Raw genomic sequence first — 18,722 nt, 5'->3', positions numbered from 1 at the left:
TCTCCTATACTACACAGTACTCTCTTCTCCGCACTTAATTCTATCTATGTAAATGCTAACATTTTAAGCATCCCCCCTTCCTTACTCTTACCTTGTATCAAAAACATTCTTTCTCATATACAACACAAATAAAAATGCAGCCATTTGCTTCTCTGCAGCCCAGTAATAAACTCTCTAGGTAGTGGGAAATTTTGTAGCCTTTTGTAATGTGTGTAGTGTTGCATCTGTTTCAGGTGGTAGGGAGACGTGGTGGTGGATTACGGTGTGGAGGGGAGAGGGTGATTACCACTGCAGTAAATCACCGTGGGCATATGCATTCGAATCCATTCTCTCTCTTAATTTTCAATTATTCTATTTTCAGGATTCTTCCTGCTTTTAGAAAATGATATCTTATGTGATCATTTGACCTTTCAGCTTTAGTAAAATGATAGTTCTAGAAACATACCCTGATGGGTAATGGTCTCAAAATTTCTTGACTACAGGATGTAAACCACGTTTTCAAATAAAATTCTATTCTGTAAGCAGTGTTTGATGGGAAGGGGGAGGTCATAAGGTATCCAGAGTGTGAAAAAGAAAATATTTTTAACTAATAACTGTTTCAGAAAAAAGGTCACAGTTATGTATCCTCTAATCCCTGTTGAGGAGACTTTGGTGGTTATGGTGAGATTTGGCACTGTGCACCTTTGCCTGCCTGCCAAATTGTTTTAGTCATGTCCGACTCTTTGCAAACCCGTGGACTGTAGCCCAAACGGCTCCTTTGTCCATGGGATTCTCCAGGCAAGAATATTGAAGTTGGTTGCCATGCCCTCCTCCAGGGGATCTTCCTGACCCAGGGATTGAACCCACATTTCATGTCTCCTGCATTGGCAGGTAGGTTCTTTACCACTAGCGCCACCTGGACTGTGTGCCTTAGGCTTGTCTTTTTGACAGATCTCTCTTAACACCTCATCTCCTTTTCAGCCTCTCTCAGTTAGTTAGAGAGAGACCGAGAGAGATGTGAAACCTTTTATACCTATAACTTATCTAGAAAAAAATGCTTTGATGTAGTAGTTTATCTTATGTTAGATGTGTAGTTTGGAAGATAAATTGTGATTTGGCCAGAAAATAGCTAACACTAATTTTTTTTAATTAATATTCATGGCTGTTATGGACATCATACATGTATGTGTGTGTGTCAGTTTCTAGATGAGTGTCTTATAACAAAAGATTTATCAATTTAAAGATAAAAGTACTAATTTATAATACTTCCAGTACTTATTTTGTAATTTGTAACACAAAATCCTGTTAGCTAGATTCGATTATAATCAAAAACTAAAATTTCGTATTTCCTTTCGTTACTGTCAGGAAAAAGTCCAGATTCAATGTAAGTCTACTTTATTTTATAGGCCTATGAAGAATACACCAGCAAGCTAGATGCCCTCCAACAAAGAGAACAACAGTTATTGGAATCCCTGGGGAATGGAACTGATTTTTCTGTTTCTAGCTCTGCATCAACGGACACCGTTACATCTTCTTCCTCTTCTAGCCTTTCAGTGCTGCCTTCATCTCTTTCAGTTTTTCAAAATCCCACAGATGTGTCACGGAGCAACCCCAAGTCACCACAAAAACCTATCGTTAGAGTCTTCCTGCCGAATAAACAAAGGACAGTGGTGAGTCAGCTTTTAATTCATCATAGCTTTTTCTTCATATTTTTCAGAAAGACTAGTTGTGGAAAATGAAATGTGATACCCAGTGGTCATGCGAATGGAAGCATCCATTTAAGCAAGAATGGAAAAGACAGTTATTTGGTGCCAAAGTCTGTGTTCCTTAAGTGGAGCAAATTGCATTGTCTTTGGTGTCGCTTGTATACCTGTCTGCCAAGCTTGAACTACACTCACGTCTGAGTATTAGTCTAGAATCAGAATTTTGAGACTTAAGCTTGTTTGTTCTTTGCCATAGAGAAATCCCTATTCGGATTTATTATCAAATGTTGGATTCTTAGTGTGCTTGACATTTTTCTCGTTTATATAAGTTTTGATTGTTGATCATTATATCATCATTGGAATACAGTACTCTGTAAATAACCTTTAAAGCAGGGAAATCTGCAAGATAATGATAGATGGTCTGTAATCTCACGTGCAGCAAGTACTGCCAGTGGACATAACTGAATGGAAAAACGCACCTACCTGCATCACTCATTTTTTATAATGTATATGGTTATTTTGATAGTAATAAAAAAACATTTAATTACTGAATACAATTGAAGTGAAAGTAGTCTTTTAATTTTTCCCCTCAGATAGCATTAGTAATGCTTCACAGAAGATGTTTGCCGACTTACGTATGCTATATTGGCCTCCAGTGGGGTCAATTTGTTACTGGGTGAAACAAAGGCATATGAATGTCATTATGTGGAGACACAAGACTAGGCCTTCGGCCTGTGCCACAAAGGTAGTTGAAACTTATATCCTCACATAATCTGAACCTTTGAAAAGCTTTACCTTCAATAAAAGGGTGAATTAGAAGAAGATCTGTTCACCAGCATATATAAATAACAGTGAAACTTTTCTGTCTTTGCCAGGGCCCCAGATAAATGTTAAAGTTTCCCTTGTGAATTCTTAACTGTAGATCTGTTCTTACCATAGTGTGGGGTTCATCATTATGTTACCTGCATTATTCAGGAATTCTCAACCCAAGAAAGAAATTTTTTAAAAAGGTTCTGGAATAGTAATAGCACTCAGGCACTGGGCAGAAACAAATGTAAATCCCTCTCTTAGCCCATATAGATCTTACGGAATTCATACACATAATACCTCAATGACAAGGTCAAAATCCCAAGTTACAGTATGCAAGGAGAAATAGTCTGTCATCAGTGAGTTAGAAGACTTAATAGCAGCAAGATTAGATTCCTAAGAGGAACCAAATAGAATTTCTAGGTGGCCTTAAAATTTAAAGTGGATGACACTTATCATCTCTGAAGTATTATTGCTAAAAATAATTGTGTCGAATGTTAAGCTTCTAGTCCTTCCACTTTATAAGAAGGACAAGAAGTAAAGGGAAAAGTTAAGCACCATGAGAAGCAGACACATTCGAAAGATGGACATTCCCTAAGACAGCCTGGACTCTCAATTAATGGAGAATAAAACGTTGGAGATTATTCTACACTAAATAGACCAAACAAACCAAATAGACCAAACAATAGACAAAACAACCAAATGCATTGTGTAATCCTGGTTTGGGACTAGGGTGAGAAAGAAGTAGAAGTCCTTCTTGAGATGGGATATGTCACATATTGGTTGAATGTAGTATGTTTTTATGGAATTATTAGTTTCCTTAAGTGTGATAATAGAGAAAATATTATGTAGGAGGATATCTTTATTCTTAGGAAATATATGCTTAAATGTTTAGGGGTAAATTGTTATGATGCCTGCAACCTCTCTCACCTCTTTTTTAAAAATAAAACTGACATATAGTAAAGTGTATAAATCTCAAGCGTACAGCTCAGTGACCTTCTAATCTGCGGATAAAGATTATAGAACATTTCTCATGTTGAGAGTGTACTCTCGTGCTCCCTCAATTGAGTACCCACCTTTATCAATAAATTTAGAACTTACTTTCAAATGGTATGATGGAAAACAAAATATTAAAGAGAGAAAACAAATATGGAGAAGTAATTATCAAGCCAGTTACAGCATATTACAGACCTGGTGTAAATATGCTGTATAGAAATCAAATATTTATTTTTAAAAACTTAATGGGTTAATTTAAAAGTAGATTGAATTCACCTGAAGGAGGAGAATTGGTGACCTCTGGAAAACAGAGAAAGAGAGTTATAGAAAATATGAGAGGTTAATAGGTATGAAGGATGGATAGAAGAGTTTCATCATATGCCTCAAAGTAGAAAATGAGAACAGAAAAAAAGAATGGGTTTCCTGATGGCTTGGTGGTAAAGAATCCACCTGCCAATGTGGGAGACATGAGTTTGATCCTTGTTTCAGGAAGATCGCAAATGCTGCGTAACAGCTAACCCTGTGCACCACAACTGCTGAGCCTGTGCTCCAGAGCCCAGGGACCCCAGCTGCTGAAGCCCTGGTGCCTCAGAGCCCATGCTCCACAGCAAGAGGAGCCACCTTAGTGAGAGGCCTGCCACTGCAAGTAAAGAGCAGCCCCAGCTCACCACTAGAGAAAAGCCTGTGCAGCAACAGCCATAAATAAGTGAACAGATATTTTTTAAAAAACAGAAAAAGAATAGAGCAAAATTCAAAGAAATGATGGCTAACCTTCATTAAAGACACAAATTAAGGATTTGAGACGCATAAGCTTTAAGTTGTTTAAGTAAATTTGAATTCTTTCTTATTAGATGTAACAAAATGAAAGAATATTGTTCTAAAGGCACTTAGGAAAAATTACCTATAAAGAATCCAATTAGATTATCAAAAAATTTCTTTATAGCAGCTATAGAAGCCAGAAGACAGTAGAATAATATACTCAAAGTGCTGAGTGATGCTGTAAGTTACTTAGCTAAAATATGAGTTTAACTTATTGGTACACTATGAGTCAGGGCACAGTAAAGCCTTTCCAGATGAGGAGTTTACTTTTCCCAAGCTCTACCCAAAGGGACTACTTGGAAATGACTTAGGGAGAAAACTGAACACAGAGGAAGGAATGAAAAGTAAGAATTAAATGTAAAAATGTAAACATTCTAAAGTAAGAATTACATGTAAAAATCTGAACACAGAGGAAGGAATGAAAAGTAAGAGTTAAATGTAAAGCTAGTTTGTACAAGAAAACACAAAGGAAAATATTTTGTGACCTGGAATTTGGTAACAGTTTCTAAAATATGACACCAAAACACAATCCCTAATGAACATATTGATGTTGTACTTTATCAAAATTAAAAACTTCTCCTCTCCTAAAGACTGTATTAAGAGAATAAAGAGACAAACCACAGACTAGTAGATAATCTTTGCAAAATATATATATCTGATCAAAGACATGTATTCAGAATATATAAAGAACTCTTAGAACTCAACAGTAAGAAAACAATTAAGTGGACAAAAGATTTGAATAGATACTTAAAAGAAGATATGTGGATGGCAGATAAACACATAAGAAGATGCTCAACATCATGGGTCATTAGGAAAAAGCTGGTTAAAGGCGCAAGATACCACCACACACCTATTAGAATGACTAAAATGAAAGAGTGGCCTTACCAACTATTGGTGAGGATGTGGAATGGAATAACTGAATTTTCATACACTGGTGATAGGAATGTATAATGGTATAACCACTTTTGAAAGCAATTTGAAGATTAACTTAATGTTTTAAAGTCTTTTAGCTTTAAAGTCTCAGTAGCTTTTTTTTTTTTTTTTTGCAAAAATAAAAAAATCCACCCTGAAATTCATATGGAATCTCAAGGAATCCTGAATACTCAGACAACTTTGAATACTAACAAAATTGGAGGTCTCACACTTCCTGATACTAAAACTTACTATAAATTAATAAGTAAATTATTTTGGTACTGATATAGACAGACCAGTGAAATAAATGGATTACTTTTAAATTATTTCTTTTTGATTACAGCCTTCCTTCATACTCCTATTGAGTATGAAGTGGGACTTTGTTGTGATTTTGATATACTTTTCTCTATTGGCTGATGATATCAACTGGCTTTTCTATATCTTTCATGGAGAAAGTACTTTTATAAATAGTTTTGCATGACGTGTGCAAAACTGGGCATTACCCAAATGATTAAATAAGTTTGGTATATCTGTCAAATGAAATACTACTTAGTAGAAAGAATGTATTACTAGTACACACAGTAGCATAGATGACTCTGAAAGTAATTATGTCAAGTGAAAATAACCAGACAAAAATGAGTATATACTTTATAATTCTGTTATAAAAGTCTAGAGGAAATTTCCCTGGTGGTTCAGTGGTTATGACTTAGCACTTTGACTGTCACGGCCCCAGGGTTCAATCCCTGGTCAGGGAACTAAGATCCCACAAGGTATGTGGTGTGGCCAGAAATAGATATGTAGCTAGATTAAGCAGTTACAGAAGATTTGAACAACATAGATAACAATTTTATGTGATAGACATGTAAACCTTGTACTAATCAATGAAAGAATACACGTTCTTTTCAAGAATGTATGGGACACTGAAAAATTTTTTTACTGCATTTTAGGCAAAAAAGGGAATCTCCACAAACACAAGGTATGTTTTTTGAGCATAATGTAATTAAAGTAGAAATTAGTAACAATAATGGGAAACCACATTTTTAGAGATTTGAAGACACTTCTGAATGTCATATGTCAGAGAAAAAATATGAAAAAAATCCTAGTCCTATGTAAATTTTATTCTTCTGTAAAAAAGTTAAAGAGAACATTTCCTAACTCATTTATAGAATTTGTGTATCTTCGTTCTAAAACCAAAGATCATTTGATAAAGAAAAACTAAAGTTAATCTAAGAACATATTTGCAAAAATCTTTAATGAAATACTGGTTAACTGAATCTAACAGTGTATATATTTTAAAAAAATTATTCTTCTAGAAGTGCAACAATTATTTTTAAAAATCAGTGCAGGTCTGGGATTTCCCTGATGATGTAGTGGTTAGGACTCCATGCTTCCACTGCAGAGGGCATGAGTTCAGTCCCTGGTTGGGGAACTAACATCCCACATGTGTGTGATATACCCTGCTCCAAAATAATCAGTGCAGTTCTTATTAGCATATTAAAGGAATAACAGTGTATGGATATCTTTAGATACAGTAAACAGACATTTGATGTATTGAAAACCTTTTTGTAACAAGAAAGAAAGAAAAAAACTCTGTAAACTTGGAATAAAAGACAACTTTTTTGATAAAGGGTATCTATAAAGTATGTCTAAAGGATTCTGCATTCTCATTAAAATTGGAAACAAGACAAATCTACTTATGGAGTTGAATATTCTAGCCAATCTCGATCAAGACAAAGAAAGAAAAAACATAAATATTAAAAAGAAACGAAACTGTTATTTTTAGCAACTAATTTGTCTACATAGAAAATCTACTAAATTATTATAATAAAGAATTCTGCAGTTAATAATTAGAACATGCAATTTTATTTTAAAAAGGATATCATTGACAAAATAATTTTTAAATGTTTAAGGCTTTTATAAAGAAATTTGTACAACTTTATTGAAAGACGTTTGTAGAGAGTAAAGAAATCAAAAATTACTTTGTTCTTGATGATCTTCCTAAGTATACTTCTCACCCAAATTAATCAAAAGTATGTGCAGTTTCTGCAGAATTCTAGGGGGATCTCATCCCATCCTTACTACCTTATCTGAAAAGTTGATTCTAAAATTTGTATGGAAAAAATAAAAAAATAAATAAAATTTGTATGGAAAACCAAAGAGCTACCTAGAGGCCTCGTCTAGGGACTGACCTTTTTTAGTGTACTGCTGCCGCTGCTACTGCTGCTGAGTCGCTTCAGTCGTGTCCGACTCTGTGCGACCCCATAGACGGCAGCCTACCAGGCTCCCCCGTCCCTGGGATTCTCCAGGCAAGAACACTGGAGTGGGCTGCCATTTTCTTCTCCAATGCATGAAAGTGAAAAGTGAAAGTGAAGTCGTGTCCTACTCTTAGCGACCCCATGGACTGCAGCCCACCAGGGATTTTCCAGGCAAGAGTACTGGAGTGGGTTGCCATTGCCTTCTCCGTTTTTACTGTGAAGAAGTGTTTATTAAGTGTTTATTTGAAGTTTGGTTCTAATAAAAGACAAGTAAGAATAAAGAACCAAACTTCAAATAAACACTTTTAGTGTGAAGAAGTGTTTATTTGAAGTTTGGTTCTTTATTCTTACTTGCCTTTTATTGTATTAAAATTCACATGAAATGCATGTGAAACTTCTTTTCTAAATGTTACAGTGATTGTTTCATGATGGTATTAGAGGTATTTATTCTTCCTTTTCAGAATTTCTAACAAATATGTTTACTTGAAAATTTCAAAACTGTAATTTCTTTAAAAGTAATTTAGAGATTTTATAAGATACTCTGTATCAAAATGAATGTGTACTCATTATTTCTAAAAATGAAAAAAGTATAAACAAGGTAAGTGTACCTTGGTACAGAACTACTTAAAGACTATCCAGGTCATGGATTAGATACAGTGACTAAAAAGAATAAATGTTTGTGTCCTTTGAGATAGTTTTGAATCATATATAAAAACCTGTTAATTGCAATTATCTGGAGGATGGAGACATTGCTGGGGGCAGGAGAAAGGGACTGATCTTTTTGCCTTATACTTACCCCCTTCTTTCACATAATGCCAGGCTACTTGTTTTATTATGGTTAAAATTATTGTTTAGAATGATCATATCTGATTTATTAAGTATTTATTTCATTATGGATAATTAAATGTTGCAAAATACATTTAAATACACATATCCTGAAATGTGGTGGGACTATTTTAATGTTAGGGATTTAAGTATTGGGTCATGGGGTATGCCCACTTAAAACTTCGTAAAATGTACATTTTATGCAGAAAAATTGTACAGGTTTATATTCTCCCTAGGGTATAAGAAAGACTTCCTTTTCCCACAAGACCCTGGTCAACATTGAGTGTTAATGAAATTTAGATGTTACTGCCTTCCAATGCAGGAAACGTGGGTTTTATCCCTGGGTTGGGAAGATCTCCTGGAGAAGGAAGTGGCAAACCACCCTGGTATTCTTGTATGGGAAATCCCATGGATAGAGGAGCCTGGTGGGCTACGAAAGAGTTGGATATGACTTAGCAGTTAAACAACCAATCTAATAGAATTTCAAGTATATTAGACTTGAGATACCCTCATTCATACATATTTTTCAATGTGTTGTGTTAACAACAATAAGTTAATTAAAAAAAAAAATCTCACTCAATTTTCCTGAAATGTGGCTTTTTCTAAGCTGACTTTCTTGAACGTGTAGTTTAAAAGACAGAATTTGCTTATTTTATTTTTTATATGTTTACTAAAATATCATTTATAGACATACAGTTTACTTACTTAAACTATACAATTTTAGTCTATTCACAGTTATGCAACTGTCAGCACTAATTTTAGAACGTTTTCATCACTCTGAAAAAGAAGCTGTGTACCCCTTATCAGCCACTCACCATTTCTCCCCAGTCTTCCCAGTCCTAGCCAACCACTTACTTCATTTCTACCTCTCTAGATTTGCCTGTTCTGTACATTTCATTCCATGTAAATGGTGTCATAGAATATGTGGTCTTCTGTGACTGGCTTCTTTTGCTTAGCATAATGTTTCCATGGCTCATCCATATTATAGCATGTCAGTGTTCATGCGTTTTTATGGTTAAATAATATTCTGTGTGTATATCAAACCACATTTTATTTAGCCATTACGAATTTTGTTTTCACCTTTGGCTATTAGGAATAATGCTATGAATATTCATGTCCAAGTTTCTTTGTGGACATATGTCTTTGTTTTTCTTGGATATATTTTCCTTTGCAAATATTCAGATGATTACATTGACCTTAGATCTTTGTTAAGGTAGGATGCTAGTTTTTAACTAAGATCATGGCCTAATCAAGGACACTTAATTTTGGAATTTGGAAAAGAGGCATTAACTTGGTTCTTCTGAAAATATCTTTTTAGTCTTTCCATCTATAAAAATTGAAACAATGCTCCCCTACGCCTTTACCTTTGTTGTTTAGTCACTAAGTTGTGTCAGACTCTTTTGCAACACCACAGACTATAGCCCACCAGGCTCCACCGTCCATGGATTTTCTAGGCAAGAATACTGGAGTGGGATGCCATTTCCTCCAGAAGATCTTCCTGACCCTGGGATCAAACCCGCATCTCCTGCATTGATAGGAAAATTGTTTACCACAGAGCCACCCGGGGAGCCCACCTGTTTTCCTTTGTGAATAGGTAATTCTTTCAGGTGGTATTTGTATCAAGAAATCTTGTTTCTGCCCCTGTCCCTATACACCCAGATTCCCCTGCATCTTTTAGGTAACTTTTTATTTGGGGCAGTGGGTGTGTGTGTGCTGCGTTTCTAAAGATGTAGCAAGAAGAAAATACAAAAATATATTCTTATTTTCCCACTCCTCTTCATACAACACATCATATTGTATATGTCATTCTGTATTTTGCTTTTAATGTTTTGCTATGTTTTTAATGTTTAATGTTTTGCTTTAATGTTTATGTGAGCCAGCCGTTTAGCTATAGATTCCATTGTACAGATGTACTATAGTTTGCCAGTTATAATATACTAAAAGTAGGCTTCCTTGGTCAAAGAGAAATATACATTTGTAATTTTGATAAGATACTTTGAAATTTTGCTTCATAGATTTTGCTTAATTTTGCACTGCTGCCAGCACTACAAAATTCAGAAAACTTAAGATCATGGCATCCGGTCCCATCACTTCATGGCAAATAGATGGGGAAACAGTGGAAACAGTGGCAGACTTTATTTTGGGGGGCTCCAAAATGACTGCAGATGGTGACTGCAGCCAGGAAGTTAAAAGATGCTTACTCCTTGGAAGAAAAGTTATGACCAACCTAGATAGCATATTCAAAAGCAGAGACATTATTTTGCCGACTAAGGTCCGTCTAGTCAAGGCTATGGTTTTTCCAGTAGTCATGTATGGATGTGAGAGTTGGACTGTAAAGAAAGCTAAGCACCAAAGAATTGATGCTTTTGAACTGTGGTGTTGGAGAAGACTCTTGAGAGTGTCTTGGACTGCAAGGAGATCCAACCAGTCCATCCTAAACAAAATCAGTCCTGAATATTCATCAGAAGGACTGATGGTGAAACTCCCTAATACTTTGGCTACCTGATGCAAAGAACTGACTCATTTGAAAAAACCCTGATGCTGGAACGATTGAAGGCGGGAGGAGCAGGGGATGACAGAGGATGAGATGGTTGGATGGCATCACCGACTCAACCAACATGAGTTTGAGTAAACTCTGAGAGTTGGTGATGGACAGGGAGGCCTGGCATGCTGCAGTCCATGGGGTCACAAAGAGTCGGACACGTCTGAGCTGAACTGACCAGCACTGTATGAGATGCCTGTTTACCATAGCCTCACCAACAGAATATGTTGTCAGACTTTTGTATTTTTGCCAATTTGATAAGTGAAAAAATATTTGGGCAAGTTTGAGTTCGCTTTTCTCTGAGGTTGAACACTTTTTCATAATTCTGAATCTCATTTATAATTTGTTTTCCTGAACTCTTTCTTTTGCCCATTTTTCTGTTGGATTGGTCTTAATCTCAATTTTTCAGGAGCTCCTTATGTATCATGAAGTTTATTTTCCTGTTACATAAGTAGCAAATATTTTTCCCAGTTTGTATTTGTCTTTTGACTTTGCTTATATAGTCATTCTCCCAGTATTTGTAGGGGATTTGTTCCAGGACCCCATAATGCATCCCCTACAAATATTGGGGGATGACTATATAAGGATACCAAAATCCTTAGATGCCTAAGTCCCTTATATAAAATGGCATAGTATTAATATTTGCATATAACCTATGTACATCCTCCTGTATACTTTAAATCATCTCCAGATTACTTACAGTAGGCAAATTTAAGGTTTACTTTTTTGGAACTTTCGGGACTTTTTCCTAAATGTTTTTGAGCCTCGGTTGGTTGAATCCGTGAATGTGGCACCAGCAGAGATGGAGGGCTGACGGTAGTATGTTGTGTGAGTGTTTTCTTTTGGCTTCCAGATTTTGCATCATAGTTTCATAGGCCTGCTCCACTTGAGACTGTAAGGGAGCCATGTTTCTTCCAGTTCTTTTACGATTTGTCCCCTCCTTCCTTCAACATTTACATCTTTGATCCATTTGGAGGTGACCCTAGGATACTGTATGAACTGTGGATGAACTTTCTTTTCCTAGATTGGTTCCAGTTGTCCCAGCATCAATTAGTTAAAAGTTCATCTTTACCCTATTACTGATGCTGCCTTTATTTTGATTTTATTTATGTGTTGAAGAGTCTGCTTTTGGTTTTTCTGTTTCATTCCATTGGTCTGTCAGTCTGTTGAACAGGTAGTATCATGAAGAAACAAAAATCAGCCTTTTGAAGTGGATGAAGGACAGATTGATGACTTTCCCTTGGTGATAAGAGTGGGAAACCAAAATTTTGCCTACTGATGAAACATATATACACCTTGGAATCAACCTGTTCAGAGAAGCATAATGGAGCTTAGCTATATTAGAAGATGGCATTAGAGGACTGCATGAGAGAAATTACCAAAGAAACTGAAGGGTGGATAGCCCCAGTCCACTAATGACTTTGTATGCTGTATTCAGGAATTTGAATTTCACCCTATAATTAACTGGAAAAATTTGAGAAGATTAAGGTTATATCACAGAATGAAATTCTGAGTTCAGTGGACTCCTCAGCAGTCCATAGATGGGCTTGAAGTTTTATATTTCAGAGAGATTATTGTAAGGCTTTCATCAGGTTCTCAGAAGTATCTGGCAAGCACCACACACACGTTAAGAATACTTTTTTTAAAAAAGATTTCACTGATAACGGGATAGGATAGATTGGGTGGGGTTTAAAACTAAAGATAGGGTTGCCACCTAAGAAGTTTAGAGCAGGCAGAATACAAATAGCAGAGGGGAAAAGTCAGCTTCCCCTTCTGTTCGTTATTTCTGGAAGGTATGGACAGTTCTCACTATTGGCAGTAGTTATTTTCTGTGTATTTCCTGCAAACACTGAATTAGTGAATACTGAAAAACTGCTCCTAGGACAAGTGCAGGATTACTATTATAAATGAGCCAAAGATGGCCTCTGTATATTGACCCCTGGATTGTTTATTTCTTCACAGCAGGCTGGGGTCCATTAACTTAAAAGTCGTCTGGCATAGGGCACTTGTTTACAGTATGAGAGCTAGGAAAAGAAGGCATATCACCTTGATTAACCTCAGCTGCTGCTGCTAAGTTGCTTCAGTCGTGTCTGACTCTGCAACCTCATAGACGGCAGCCTGGGATTCTCCAGGCAAGAACACTGGAGTGGGTTGCCATTTCCTTCTCCAATGTATGAAAATGAAAAGTGAAAGTGAAGTCACTCAGTTGTGTCTGACTCTTCGCGACCCCATGGAACTGCAGCCCACCAGGCTTCTCCGTCCATGGGATTTTCCAGGCAAGAGTACTGCAGTGGGGTGCCATTGCCTTCTCGAACCTCAGCTGGGAAGGGTCAGATTTTTCAGTCTTCTGTACATGCCTGCAAAAGCATTGCAAGTATTGATTTGGGGGTTACAAATAAATTTTAATGAATAGGCACATTTGCAAATACAGAATCCGTGAATTTAGAGCATCAACTGTACAAATCTGGTCTCTTGAATACTTCCGGTGATGAACCTACTCCCTCAAACTTTTCCCTTGCTGGATAGTTTTAACAGTTATATTGAGCCAAAATCTGTCTCCTGTTTTTCTAATCTTAGGTCCTAATTTGGCTTTATGGATTGTTGCCCATTGACATACTGTTTAAATTCATCTGTCTTATATTCACTTTCACTCAATTCACTTCTGGCATAAGAGTCCCAATTTCTTTAGAAACTTCTGGTTTGCTAAATACCTTAGTGATTTAAAAGAATGAAACCTTTAATTTTGTTATTAACTAACACATCTTGTCTGTCACCCCCCCACTCCCCTCTCCGCCTAAAAACCGACCAACCTGAACTCCCATTGCTTCACCTTAGTCTATCTACACTGTGTTTGTCAGTTCTTTTTCAGTTTTAAATTATTAAAATTAATAAGAAGGGAGATGAGTCACTGGCAGAAAAGACCAAGGCAGAGATAACTTCAAATATATAGGAAGATTCTTTTTCTCTCTCTTTTCGATGCCTCTTCTCTCTTCACTCCTAATGTCTTCTCTTCTTCTCCTTAAGTTAGATTCATTCTGTAGCCAGATTTTCTCAGTGTACTAGGGAAGATAACCATTAGGGAATCCATATTTCTGTCTTCTTGGAACTTGACAATAGGAAAGAAACTTCTGTCAACCAGAGTCTATCTGTCAGTGAAAGGAAGAACTGTAGTGCTGTTGGGGTCGTACATCTAGCCCTGGGTCTGGGGTATGGGAAACTGATGAGCCAGCTTATGTCATGTGCAGCCAGAAGAGCAGTGACCCTGGATTCATAACTTCTCAAGTACCATGTGGTTTTTAGGGAAAGGTGGATTCCCAGAGGAAATAGGAATGCTAAACCACAGATATCAGCTGTATACATTAAGACAAGTATTCTCTTCTATGTTTAGGATCAGTAAGAGATCTCTTAAGGACCATGATAATGCTTGAAGGATTACCGTTTTCAACTTTGAACAATGTTGGATGAAAATTGATTTTGCTTTAAATGTTGACATTTATTCTTTCTCAGCAGAGAGCACTTAGTGATCTGTTGCATTTTCTTTTCTTTTATGTGTTTAAGATATTTTGTAATTTTAATAAACTAAAAATTGATTTTGCCTTAAGTTGGTGAGTAATAATAGATGTTTGAGTCATAATTTTCCATTAATATTAAGTTAGCCCTAGAAATAATTTTCTGACAGTAATCCATATGACATTTTCAAAATGTTATAAAGGTAAATTACTGGGTTTTGGGTTTTTTTTTTAGTAATGTGAAAAAATCTATAATTTACTTCTTCTGCCTCATGTCCTGCCTTTGTGATACCCTAGGTGCCTGCACGGTGTGGAGTCACAGTCCGGGACAGCCTGAAGAAGGCACTGATGATGAGAGGTCTAATCCCAGAGTGCTGTGCTGTTTACAGAATTCAGGATGGGTATGGTTTGTATGTGATGTGAAACTTTGTTTAAAAAAGGGAAAAAAAACATCAGATACTAAATTTTGAGGTTTTCTGTAAGATTTTTACCCAAACCTAGAGTATTGAAAATCAACCTCAGAAAAAAAAAAAAAAAACTAAGTTAATTAGCCTAGACAAGTCTGGTATGCCCTTTGAGGAGTGAACATTAGATAATTTTGTGTGATGATGGTGTTTATTATTCTGATTAAATGACTTTATATGGAGTTTAAGATTCTTTAAATTTTGAACCATTTTCTCTGTTTCTTATTTGAATAATGGACTCTTTCCCACTCCTGTTTTTAATATAAACTCATAGTTTCACCAAAGACTTATCAAAATTAACATTTTATATTGAATTATTTTTCAGAAAGCATGAAATTATGCCATGACCCCACCCCTGCCATTCCCAATTTTGAATCCATCTGGAAAAGAAAAAAAGAGATCTCCTTTTTGGGGGCATATTGTCCCTTGAGTACTCTTTTTCTTTGAATGGATAGGTAAATCCATACCTGTGATTTTTTTTTTCTTTTTTTTTTTTTGGACCCCAGGAACAATCCATTTTCTGCTGTTGTAGGTCTTTTCTGGAGCTGACTTGAAGAAAAGAGTACATCTCTTTACCCTGCTGTTTGTCCAAGAGTGATACATTTATTTGGGGTAAACTTAAAAATTAATTTATTGCCATTTAAATTTCTAACGATGGAAGACTAGGGAGCCAAAACTCCCTCACCATTACTAGCCCCTCAATAACCAATTTTCATATCTTCAGCATGAGGTATATGAAGCTTTTTAGGTATGATAACCAAGAAAGGCTGTGTCTACGCTTTTCAGGGAGAAGAAACCAATTGGCTGGGACACTGATATTTCCTGGCTTACTGGAGAGGAATTGCATGTAGAAGTGTTGGAGAATGTTCCACTTACAACACACAACTTTGTATGTACTTTTTATATTTTAATGTCAAAAATCGTCAAGTTCTTTGAGTTTTTATTTAAAGAATGAAGTATGAGATGAATAATTTTGGCATTGTTTTTTTACCTAAGTTGAAAATCAGTTTTATTCTTTAAAAGGAAAAAAAGCACCACATATTAAAGAGGTTTTTTTTTTTTTAATCATTGTACTTTGTCTTTAATTTTAAAAAGTAATAGATAGTCATTTAAAAAATTTGAACGGTATGAAAGTATATCAAGTAAAAACGTGGAAGTACCCTACCAGAGGTAAATAGTTGTTAATAATTGATTATTGTGTAGTCTTCCAAAGTCTTTCTGTATAAAATGTGTGTTCTTATATCTGCAAGCCCAAAATATTCTTTCTTTTTTCCTTCCTTCATTTTCCTTCATTATTTTCCATTTCTTTCCTTTTTGAAAAAAAACTAAAAATGGAATTCTATTTTGTATGATACTCTTTTTTTAAAAAGTGTTAAGCACAGCATCATAGGCATCTTTCTATGTCATTACACCTAGCTTTATAATGATTACATAGTAGTCCATAAGAATATGCATTCAGTGTATTTAACCATTCCTCTTTGACATTTAAGTTTTTTTTAAAAAATCCATTCTAAACATGGTAAATAGATTCTGCATACACCTTGATACACTTGTTAAATGTTTCTGAAAGATAGTGTGATGGAAGTGGAATAGCTCTCCTTGAGGACTGAAGAAAGACAGATGTTAAAGCTCTCTTTCCATACTTCTCCCTTTATCTGTTTTTTGCATTTGCCAGAACCTAGCCTAAGCTTTGGAGAAGGCAATGGCAACCCACTCCAGTACTCTTGCCTGGAAAATCCCATGGATGGAGGAGCCTGGCAGGCTGCAGTCCATGGGGTTGCTAAGAGTCGGACGCGACTAAGCAACTTCACTTTCACTTTTCACTTTCATGCATTGGAGAAGGAAATGGCAACCCACTCCAGTGTTCTTGCCTGGAGAATCCCAGGGACGGGGGAGCCTGGTGGGCTACCGTCTATGAGGTCGCAAAGAGTTGGACACGACTGAAGCGACGCAGCAGCAGCCTAAGCTAAGCGTCTCCAGCCTGAGGCCTAGAACAGTGGAACCTCTCTACCTCGGAGATAAGGGTACAGTTCCCAGAGCTTGAGAACCTGTCCTCTGAATGAGTAGGCAGCAGCCAAGATTAGCATGATCTATAAGGCAGGAGTGCATTTCTTTCTTTTCTGTGTATGAAATTTGAAGTGTAGTTTATTTTTCTAGATGGATAGTAATTGCTTCCCTTTTGGCATCAAGTGTTTTCCCTTGTGCCTTTGTGATTAGAACAGCTGGGTTCTTCTGATTTCCCAGGGGGTTAGTGATTTGGGGGCTCCTTTAGTGGTGAATAATGAAATTGGGTTTGTGCTTCATTAGATAAGGCATCTTTTGGACAAGTGTACAATGGACCTGATGTCAGTCAGATTTACCATGAAGCACATAGGTTTATAATCATGAGATAAGGCATTCACTAGTATTGATTTTGTTTTCAACTTGTAGAATTTTGAGAAGATAAATCTTAAGAATTTTTATTTCAGTTTTTAGGAATTAAAATAGTTGTTTACATTTCACAGTGATGGCTATCCTTTTTCTTAGTTATTCTCCTTAATTAAAAATTGGATATGAGAAGGTAAAGGAAGACCTAAGTTAATGACCTTGAAGTAGTGCCTCAGGCAGGTCTTTGCCACAAGAGGAAAATGAAAGCAAGCTTTTTTGGATGTGAGAGTTGGACCGTGAAGAAAGCTGAGTGCCGAAGAATTGATGCTTTTGAACTGTGGTGTTGGAGAAGACTCTTGAGAGTCCCTTGGACTGCAAGGAGATCTAACCAGTCCATTCTAAAGGAGATCCAACCAGTCCATTCTAAAGAAGATCCAACCAGTCCATTCTAAAGGAGATCAGTCCTGGGTGTTTTTTGGAAGGAATGATGCTAAAGCTAAAACTCCAGTACTTTGGCCACCTCATGCGAAGAGTTGACTCATTGGAAAAGACTCTGATGCTGAGAGGGATTAGTGGCAGGAGGAAAAGGGGACGACAGAGGATGAGATGGCTGGATGGCATCACCAACTCAATGGATGTGAGTTTGAGTGAACTCTAGGAGTTGGTGATGGACAGGGAGGCCTGGCGTGCTGCAGTTCATGGGGTTGCAAAGAGTCGGACACGACTGAGCGACTAAACTGAACTGAAAGTGCTGTAGATAGACAGAATAGAGATTCCTAGAATAAATGTTTTAATTAAGAATTTTCAAAAACAAAAACAAAAATTTTCATAAAGACTCTTAATTACTACGTACGTTTAAAGTGCTCTGTCTGTGTGTGTGTGTGTTAGTCGCTTAATCGTGTCCAACTCTTTGCAACCCCATAGACTGGGGCCCACTAGGCCCCTCTGTCCATGGAATTCTCCTGGCAAGAATACTGGACTGAGTTGCCATTTCCTTCCCCATTGAAGTACAGTAGATACACAGAATAGAGATTTCTAACCTGGCTTTTGAGGAGTCAGGAAATTTTCCCAAAGGAAGAATTATCAAACCTGAGACCTGGTGGATGAGGAAAGATGAGTGAAAGAAAGACTACACTAAACAAAGGGAACAGCAAGAAAGCATGTTACCCTTTCAGTTTTGAGAAAAGTTTAGAATGGAGGCTACATACTTGGAGAGGTGGATGTTACAGTGTAGCATGTATAGGGATGGAGTAAGCTCATGTTCAAGCTGGTTTTAGAAAAGGCTGAGGAACCAGAGATCAAATTGCCAACAGCCGCTAGATCATGGAAAAAGCAAGAGAGTTCCAGAAAAACATCTCTTTCTGCTTTATTGACTATGCCAAAGCCTTTGACTGTGTGGATCACAATAAACTGTGGAAAATTCTGAAAGAGATGGGAATACCAGACCACCTGACCTGCCTCTTGAGAAATCTGTATGCAGGTCAGGAAGCAACAGTTAGAACTGGACATGGAACAACAGACTGGTTCCAAATAGGAAAAGGAGT

At 36.6% G+C, this 18,722-nt stretch overlaps 1 protein-coding gene across 4 annotated transcripts in view; it reads left to right on the top strand.

Moving 5' to 3' along the window:
- Positions 1–18,722, top strand: part of BRAF (B-Raf proto-oncogene, serine/threonine kinase) — a 167,773-nt gene that overhangs the window by 77,417 nt on the left and 71,634 nt on the right. For all 4 annotated transcript variants that reach the window (XM_040260003.1, XM_040260002.1, XM_040260005.1 and 1 more), the window contains exons 3-5: positions 1,386–1,649; positions 14,645–14,748; positions 15,598–15,700. In XM_040260003.1, coding sequence (XP_040115937.1) covers positions 1,386–1,649; positions 14,645–14,748; positions 15,598–15,700 — 471 coding nt within the window. The remainder of the gene's footprint in view (positions 1–1,385; positions 1,650–14,644; positions 14,749–15,597; positions 15,701–18,722) is intronic.

This window comes from Oryx dammah, unplaced genomic scaffold (assembly GCF_014754425.2).
Source record: "Oryx dammah isolate SB20612 unplaced genomic scaffold, SCBI_Odam_1.1 HiC_scaffold_18, whole genome shotgun sequence".
NCBI classification, from domain to species: Eukaryota; Metazoa; Chordata; class Mammalia; order Artiodactyla; family Bovidae; genus Oryx; species Oryx dammah.
Note: the sequence above shows the minus strand (reverse complement) of the source record. Positions and strands in the feature narration are given on the sequence as shown.